Genomic DNA, 9993 nt, shown 5'->3' with positions numbered 1-9993 from the left:
CTCTGATGCCTAAATCCTTTTAGAGCAAGTGATCATGAAGGAGGTTGGTTATCAGCTGTGTGCTCCCTGCAAGCTCCACCCACTCCCACAATCCTCAGACTGGGAGAGGATGAGATAGCAGGAGGGACCTGAGCACATCTAGCTCACGGGCAGGAGGGATGTGATTACAGCCGGGAGTGTGTTCTGTGCTATAGAACTCGAAGGATTCCATACGTTCCAGCAACGCTTAGGGTATAAAGGGGGGGTGCTAAAGAGTGAATGGAGGGACTGAAGACTGTAGCAATCGTATGTAGAAGATAACTATATATTATAAAAGGGAGGAAGAAACCATATTACAGATCTGTATCGTCTAATAGACACAGGGTTCTAAAGTGGGGGGTCATTACATCATAGCGCACACTCACATGTATTCGCGTAATTCTGGAACATATGACAGCTAGACAGTGACAGTCACCCAGGCAGTGGTGTGGAGGAGATCTGTCTCTTGCTTCCAGGAAGCTCTGATCGTCGCCTTGTGTGGTCACTGGACTCAGGATGAAGGATCGCACCCGGGAGCTGCGTGCTGTGAGTATACCCATCACTTAGTATTTACTTGTTGCGTCCTTAGAGGCTGCTGATGCAGGATTAGAATCGATGACATGTTGGGTGTTCGGGCCAGATTTTATAGCAGGGCGTTATCTAAGGCACGTCCAGCGCCGAGTAGAGTGCTGCGCATCTAGTGCGGGGTTATAGATGAGTAATTCCAGTAGCCACATGAGAACGAACACTAAGTATCCTTCACCCTTGTGAATCAGAGAGGCGATCCAAAGGGTTAAACACAATAAAAATGTACTGGTAACCCCCTCCAATTAATACATTAAGCCAGTCATTAAATATATATATGTGTATATATCCCAGAGGGGTCTGCTTAACACTGACCATCTGGCACTAAAAATGGTCGTACGTGAGCTCTTTACCACACTGTGTATGCAGTGATCTAAATAAGTGATCGGCAATTCAATGGGTACAGCTTGGGATGTGTGTACACTGCCAACATTATCTGGCTGCTAATGCAACAGATCTCCCTTTACTGCCAGTCCCCTGTGCATTGCCAGGACAATGCCTGTTGATCAAACCAGTTGACTTTCTGTGACAGGCAACAGTGAAACAATAGAGCTCATCTCACCTTTTAATTCAATCAAGCCTTTTTCCCCCCCAGTATTTAACTTAATTGCAATTATTCAACTAAATTACGTAGAAAGCCACAGCTTGCTATACCAACACATAAGTTACACCGTAGCAAAAAAAAATAAAAAAAATAAAAAAGGCAAAATACATGTTTTACCATTTTATTGGCAAACTGCCTGGCACTCGGAGGTGTTCCAATACAATCCCTACAGGAATACAGCACGATTCGCTTGATGCCAGTCAACCGACGCTGTCCGCGAGCCACATACCTTACTAAATCCTCCATGCTGTGTCTGGTGCCTCCCGTCAGCCCTATATATTTGAAATCACAGCTATACCATCTGTGCTGTGCACATAAATATCTCTTCTCCATGAAATGACAGTACAATGTTTGCATGCATGGATCTGTGATTACACAGGCGGCTGGCTGTTGGTTAATACTCCGCGTGATATTATGTCTGCCGTGTAATGGGTTTTATTCGCTCGCTTGTTACAGCTTTTGGAAGTTTCCTTCTATAGACTATGGTTTATACACTTATTTTTGCCCGCTGAGCCGATGGCAGCCCAATTACTGCCACAAATCAGGGAATACAGCACCGAACTGTACATTTATTAATAAAGCACAGGTTACACCGTCAGCGGTATGTATTCATAAGTGCTTTTTTCGAGCAGGTTAAGCGAATTTAATATGAGAATATCTGTATTGTTATTGGCTGGGCTGTATTTAACAAATGAATTGAGCACGTTTTGTAGGAACACAGTAGAATGGTGTATGTATACCTATTTAAATTGCACATGGGGTGGAAAAGCTCTATGTCTTAGAACGAGATGATATTTCGTTAGTATTAATGTACTTTAGCACTGTAGTTCTTCAATCCACTAGATTGCGGCGTCTTGCTCTCCACCTTTAGCCCACAGGTCTTAAGTAAAAGAGTGATTATATAGAGATATAATATATATATATATATATATATATATATATATATTATATGTATATATGTTAATGTGTGTGTGTGTTAGTTACAGATCCTCAATTGTAACTAACCTAACAATATAATGGTTCTTGTCTGGGAGTAGCCTTCTAAAGAGCAAATAGCCTCAGGCAGCAGTAACAAATGAGCAGCAACAGGGGGCGCCATACCTTTTTTTTTTTTTCCTTGGACTGTTGCATTATGCCATTACCTACTGTGTTGCGCAATGGTGTAATGCTCTTGTGGGTTGGTAATTGATAGCGGCACAAAAGGACCACAAATTTGATTTTTTTTTAATGCTTTATGTTAAGTAGACACTGTTTATTCTTTGTAGCCCTGGGCTCAATGCAAAATAATCATGCCTTTTTGCTGCAGAATGACTTGGGATACATTGAAAATGGTAATCAATTGCATATATATATGTGTATTACGATTGTGATCGTAAAGAAGTTGTTGGGGTCACCTTAACTGTAATAAATATTTCTTTCATTCTGCCCAAATTACTCAAACCGATTTTGAGCAGTCCTTGCAGCATTACTCGCCTATAACTGGCATAATGGTACAATCCTTTGATGTTAATGATACATTCCTAAAAAAGACAGCATTAAAATAAATATAAAATCATTTAAAAATGTCAATTATTTTATATATTTTTTAGCGCTGTCTTTTTGAGTCTTTTATTTTTTTGTCTTTATAGGTTTTCTCTACCTTTTTGGAGAATCTGTATTTATCAAGACTAGCTGCTTTGTCTTTTATTGGTTACTGTTTTCCTTATATTAGCCCTTATTTGTGTGCATATATATATATATATATATATATATATGTATGTATATATACTGGTAAATATAATTGATGTTATTTCACTTATTGGTTTCTTATTATCTATCTATTGTGGGGCTATTATACAACTCTCTTTTTTCTGGTCACATTTGAGCGCTGTATTCTTTTGCTTTTTCAATGATACATTCCTACTGTAATGGAACAGGTGTCTGTAATGCCAAGAAATGACATAATTCAAAACTAGGACTATAGTAATGCTGTACAGATGTCATAATGGTTGACTAATATTTCTGCGCAAGTAACAGGTGTTATGATAGTTACGGGGCACACACCAGATTTAGGCGTACAGGCGTACATATTGTGTTGTCTGTAATTATTAGTTGTGTCTGCCCCTTGGAAGAGTGTTGTGATGATGGTTCAAACATGTCGCTTTTGGTAGTAAACACGCCCGCCAGCCGTAATCATGCATATCTTGGACTAGTGATTGTTATCAGTGCTTTCGGGGATTTTAAATGGGAATGCTGTATACTGATTGTGGGCCTGAGCTTGGAAATCATGTCTCCTAAGAAAGTGCATGTAGAATGTAGTGTATATATTAGAGAAGCAATGTCCTAAGCCTGACACAAGGCTGCTCCCTCATCTGCCCCTGGATCTACCTTAAACCACTTTAATTTTACATGGACTGCACTACAGTTTTCTCCATGTGTATTGTAGTGTTGCTAGTATTGTAGCTAGAAAATAAGACTTCTGTCTCATTTTCATCCTCCCCTGGATAAATCTGCCGAAGGCAGGAAGTGTACCTAAGTATGCTTCCTGCACATGAAGTGTAGCACTCTCACCGAAGTTAATGGTAGCAGCAACCAGTTGTGAACTGGCAATGTCTATACAGTAGCATAGAGGGTCTGGTATAGGACCACCAGAAAAAAGAGATTAAGCATGCTGAAGTTAGACTCTGGCTAGATTTCCACTTGTTTTTTTTTTTGCTAAAAACGCCCATAAAAACGCCAATAGCGCCACCTGGCGTTTTTTTAGTGAAAAACGGCTGCAGCCAGATGTTAGCTGTTCTTCAATAGGAAATCGCAAAATGCCATTTCCACTTGGCGTTTTTTTGTTTGGCGTTTTTTCAGTCCTCTTTGGCGTTTTTCTGCTGTTTTGGGCTCTGTGGCAGTTTTTCAAAATCGCAGCATGTTGACACTCTGGCGTTTTTTGCAAGAAATCTTGGCGTTTTTCTCCAATAGAAGTCTATGGGAGAGAAAAAACGCCATGAAAAAGCCATGTGGGTTTATTGCCTTGGCGTTTTTTCTGGCGTTTTTTTCCACAGTTACAATGCAGAGGATGGACCCAGTATCTGTGTGTCCTACGAGAAATAGGCTGAAAACAAACAGTTTCACACAAAACAAAGTCCTGGACTGGTTCATATTGAATTTTACACCATTTGGAACAAACATGCCATTACAAACAAACATACCCAACGCATCAACTGGATCCTGCGTGCCAAAAGCAAACAATTTGCACCATCATTTGGGGGCCAATCTTCCCAGAGGAGCAGACATTCGGAATAAAGCATGCCTTACAAACCACAGGGTCTACCAAGTAAATGACATCAGGAGAGGGCAGATACTTGCCATTTATCCTGATCCCTTTTAGCTGGGTGAAACTTCTAACTTGTAAAGGCTGGAAAAACTGCCTAAGGTCAAAAAAAGCAATTTCCACAGAAAGGCTAAAACGCCAGAAAAAACTCCAGAAAAAACACCAAAACGCAGGTAAATGCAGTGGCAGTTTTCTTGGCGTTTTTCCTGGCGTTTTTCATCAAGAAAAAAACGCAGGACAAAAACCCAAGTGGAAACCTAGCCTCTCTCTAGTGTACATATGGCACTTACTCACTAAACAATGAGTTGTAAAAACCCTCTGTGTGATTTTAGGGTTAGCCATTGATAATACATAGCTGCTTAAGCTGTCTGTTTAGTGAATATAAACCTCCGAGGTGAAGCATCTCTCTGTATTGTTGGTGCTCTGCTTTAAATTATACGCACATATAACGAGATTTCCGATTAATTTTCTGCACCATTAAACATGCAATTAGCATGATCCTATTTACTGGCCTCAGGAACTGGTGCTGTATATGCATACGTATCATTTTATAGAGGGGGGGACTCCCACGAACTGGAGAAGGATTTGGGGATCTGACGTTCAAACGATGCATATCTGACGGTTTTCTTAGTCATGTACTATGAATGAGTAGACTTCGGTTATCGGAGAAATTATTTCTTGTGATTAAAATGCAGTTGATCTCTACAGGAAGAACGCTTCATGGCATATTTAACTGAGAGCTTAATTCAAGCGGTGATTTGCAGATTATGTCCCGTGGACACGCTGGTGCATCATTTCCTCTAGGACAGGCATAGTTAATCTATATTCTCAATGGTTGGTGGACTGAAACTCTCATCACTGTCAACCAGCAGCTGGCCCAAATTGATTACTTATTTAACGTATAGGCTAATAGACTGCCTAATAGAGGGTTGTTTTACTATTGGGCTGGGTAAATGCAATTCTGCTACAGTTCCATTAAATGCACTTTTTTTTTAATAAAAATTTTGCAATTGAAGTGTGCCTTGTACAATAGATCTGAAAGCCTTGAGCCACAATTTCTATATTTATATTTCAATTACATTTAGTTGTTTTACTCCAATTAGCTTTGCCTTTCTGAGATAAAGAAAAAAAATAAAAAAAATTATACACATCATGCAATCTATGATATATAAGAAAAATTTTAATTTTACCACTTGTGGAAGGCAGCAGGGAATGCTGTAATTTTGAATGTAATGTATGATATACACCAAATTATTCTCAGATCAGGACCCTGAAGATCTTAGTATCTGTGTTCCAGATGTCAGCTCCTGGTTAACCTATTCAGCGCCTGATTGTAGAACGTCTTGGTTGCTTGTCCAGCACTGTGTGTAAAGAGGTTCACAGAGTAGGCTGTTGAGCGGGTATCTGTTTAAGTGAAATCCCCAGCTTTTTTTTCTCCTGGTGAAATGACGAAAGAATCCATAACCCAGACAGCCAAGTTGTCCAAACGTTGCTATGATTGATAACAATTATTAGACCTTTTGTTTTATTTTATTATAATGTAGCAGCAACTAGGATATTTTGTGTAAAATGTTTATTTTCTATAATGTTTACTTATTTTCCCATGATACCTGTATACATTTGTCATAGTTTTGTAGTATATTAAAGAATATGAACAAGCCTCGGCAGTGCTGACTCGTATGTAAAATTCTGGGGGGGGGTTTAAGCTCCTTTGGCAACTGCTATTTATTCCACAGTGAATAGGCATGTCTTCTATTTTTGTTACCGGATTTTTCTTTCTTTCTTTCTTTACGTATAGTGTAAGAACACCGCGAGGGCACATCAGTCACTTGTACATCAATAGTCATTTTCATACACAGCGCGGGGAAGCACATCACGACAAGCAATGAAAGAGCCATCCCTAAAATTACTGTCAAATCTGCTTGCTGGGTTGGTGGCAGGCCCCGCAGACTTCACAGATCTCCTCTCAGGGGTGATGCTAATTACAACTGAATTGCCTAGTTGGACTGAAAAATCAAAGATCAGGCATCTTCTTCTCTGCTAAACAAATACACAAACTCACAGGACATTTGTGTCTTGGCCAACGGCTCACAAAAACACATTTGTTTTAAAGGCGTTATGTTGGACTTGATCTTTTGAGGGTATTTTGAATATGATGAATGACGCAGCCCCTTTTAAATTACAGTTTTTTCTTTATTCCTTCCCAGTCTCATTTAAACCACACTGTCATTTTGAATATGAAAAAAGCAATCTTTGCAGTGTAATCCCTAGTCTTGAAAATGTATGTAGATCTCTGTCCCATCAATCGCAACAAGACAGGAATAAGAGGATTGTAATTCTGGTGCAGTGTTGATTTGCTGAAAGCTAAGCTATGTGGTATATGAATAAATAAATACATATATAGGGTTATCTCTTAAAATGTTATTCTTAATAGCTGTACCTTGCAAAGGGACACATGGGCTTGAAACATTCAAGCTGTGATCACCATGGATTTATTTATTTAAGTCATTACTGAGGGTAAAAAGGTCACATTTGGCCCCTGAGCTGTCATTTATGGTTTGATAATCTCAGGACTGATGTCCTTCAAGTCAATAACATCTATGGCAGCTTTGATTTCACAAAATCAGTGGTGGAGGCCTTGGAAAATGTCTGCAGCTGCCACTAATGGTAATAATGGTAAAGGGAAAACAAAAGTGCACTGAAATTAGAGGTGTGGGAGAGGCGGCACATGGTATGGCCCAAACTTTACTTGCCCAGCTGCCTGAGAACCACGTCAGACTCGCCCACAATATAAAGAGGCATATAAGAAAGTACTCACAAGGACCGAAATACTGTGAAAGAGGAGTCGTTTGAGACCGCTGTGCTCAGTCAAGAACTCCTCCACTCTTGACAAGCCTACGTTGGCTCATCCAGTTGTGGCTTAAACCAAGACTTTGTGAAGTGTAACTCATTTAACGCGCATGATTTCTAAAATATAGAATTCTTAATATAAATGTTGGTACTGTTGTTAAAACATCTTAATGAATATTCCTTTACTACAGTTCAAGGATGTATGATAACATGAACAGACCTCCTCTTATATAGAGGACACTTTAAAAACTCTGTCCATGCCACCTCAAACCCTTCTGTAGATCTGGGAGCCATGGCCTTCTGCCTTGGCTTGTCCTCAATTTAACCAGCATTCACGTAGCTTTAGGAACCTTATAGGATGCTATAAAACATTAACCAAAGCCTCTTCCCATGTTACTTTGTTATATAAAGCACTATATGTTAAGCTAGCTGGTAACTGTCAAGCCAATATGACTTCTCTCAACTGAGAGATCAGACAATCCCTCTTCTACAATGGTTTATTATTTTATTTTGATACACATTGGTGTTGTCCAACCAATAAGTGTGTTATATGGCTTACAATCCAATAAAATCTAAATGAAAAAATAAATAATGGTGCTCCTTTCTATTATACAGCTTACATAACCATACCTTTGTTAAATTGTTGATCCCCTACCATACAACAGGAGCCTCATCTGTCGAAGGTGTTAAGAATGGTGTTCTTTTTTTATTATTGATTTGAAGCTGTCTGCAAATTATCTGATTGAATTAAGCTATGAATATCATCAGGCAGCAATATCTCACATGGGGATTGGGGGGAAGGAGGTTTACCCATACAATGTCTAGGCACAAAGATCTGTATAGCTATATGTTTAACCCTTTACTCTATAAGGTATGGGTAGAGGCGTGGCTACTAGGCAAGGCTTTACAAAGACTTTTAATAGACTTATGTAATTGATTAAGGTATTAGTATTAGGAGAATACTAGATATTGTTTGTAATATTTACTTGCTTTTTAAATACACATGATTGGGTCCAAATTGGGACACCAGTGGTTGCTGGAGCCGGGTAGTAGGTGCAGCTGGAGCCATGGCCGCCTACACATGTCACCCTAAGAGCCACTTTTTTCAGTGGTCAGCTTCAGATTGTGGCTACATGGGGACTGAGATGGAGGTCTGTTCTGCAACAGCTCAGACCACGATCAATTTTCCCGCTTTCTGGGTCAGTCAGGGGTGGTGGTAGGTCACCAAATGATCCGGGCCCCATACCAGATTTCATGGCCGTGGAGTAAAGAAGCTCACGCTCTTGGGAAGGCATACACATTAAAAAATACATGTATGTGTATGTATGTATGTATATATGTGTGTGTGTGTATATATATATATATATATATATATATATAAGAAATATATTATATAGTTGTTGTTAATGCATCTTCACTACAGTAAGGGAGGGGATACAAACTCCAAGGAAAGGTAACGTGTGTGTGTTTGTGTTAGATTGCATGTGAATGATACATGCAAACCCTGCATTGCAGGTATAGATCAACTGAGCAACACTTACAAACCCTGGATTGTGGGTATGGATCAAATGAAATTATTTTCCCTCTCCCAGCATGCCTTGATCTCCCCTTCCTGTCGCCTGCTATTGAGTCCCTCAGTCTGGCTGCAGGTCTGGGATGCGGTCTTGCTCGGCGTGTCTGGACGTTAATGCCACACCGGATTTGATGTATCTTTTACGGCTGCAGAAATACAAGTTTGGGATGGCTGGCCTCAAGACCGGCTCCAGGTAAGGCGGCCTACTGGTGGCAGCTCATAGTGCTGCAGGCCGGATGAAAACTTGGTGTGGTTTGAAGAGTCTCCATGTTTGGGGCTACGTTGAGATTCGGGCTTCAGCCCTAGTGGCCTTCTTGGCGATACCACTGGTTAGGGAATATCAGAGGATCTCCTCAACCAGCCCGTGCTCTCGGCTGCTTGCAAAAACTAGATAGAGGAGCAGCTATACAGGACAGCTGGCCTGACAGCGTCCGAAAACCAGGACACTTTGGATATATGCTATTGTCGCGCTTGTTCTGGGCTCCTAGCAAATTTGGGGAGGAAAGAGAGGCAAACAGATTTGGGTCCCAAAATGTGGATACATGACACTGTAGTATATGAAAATGTACAAGCAGAAGAGTGAAAATAGTTCGATATTCCTAGCAATGGCTTTTTGTGCTGATGCCGTTAAACACTTTGCGTGTGCAGGACGCATTAGTGGGTAAATCAGCAGCAGCTCTTCACGAGTCATGCAGTATTAACCTCTTGGAATTAATATGCAGTTCCCATCACATGACTTCATTTTCCATCATGAGATCTCAGAGGTTGGTGATTGTGAAGAACCTTTCCGTAATACAGGAATACACATGGAATATCATTTTTCCGTTGGGAAGTTTAAGAACCTCAGATTTTGTGAGTGGTAACCCAGTCCAATTTACATCGTTTGATGTAACTATTTTATTATTGGTTTATAGTATACACTCTTAATTATTTAGCAAAAAAAATTTAAAACTTGCATACGCATTTTCCTGAAATGTGATTTTGCTCAAGATAAGACTGATTCGAATTTCTCACACAAAAATAATTTGAAGTAGAATCTAATACACAGAAAATGTATTGTAC

At 39.9% G+C, this 9993-nt stretch overlaps 1 protein-coding gene across 3 annotated transcripts in view; it reads left to right on the top strand.

The window, feature by feature from the left end:
• The first annotated feature begins 380 nt into the window (after positions 1-380).
• Positions 381-9993, top strand: part of STX1A (syntaxin 1A) — a 51264-nt gene continuing 41651 nt past the window's right edge. For all 3 annotated transcript variants that reach the window (XM_053457251.1, XM_053457252.1, XM_053457253.1), the window contains exon 1: positions 381-564. In XM_053457251.1, coding sequence (XP_053313226.1) covers positions 535-564 — 30 coding nt within the window. In that variant the 5' untranslated portion in view covers positions 381-534. The remainder of the gene's footprint in view (positions 565-9993) is intronic.

This window comes from Spea bombifrons, chromosome 2 (genome assembly GCF_027358695.1).
Source record: "Spea bombifrons isolate aSpeBom1 chromosome 2, aSpeBom1.2.pri, whole genome shotgun sequence".
In the NCBI taxonomy this organism is placed as follows: domain Eukaryota; kingdom Metazoa; phylum Chordata; class Amphibia; order Anura; family Pelobatidae; genus Spea; species Spea bombifrons.
The sequence above is the reverse complement of the archived record's forward strand: the minus strand, read 5'-3'. Positions and strand labels throughout refer to the sequence as shown.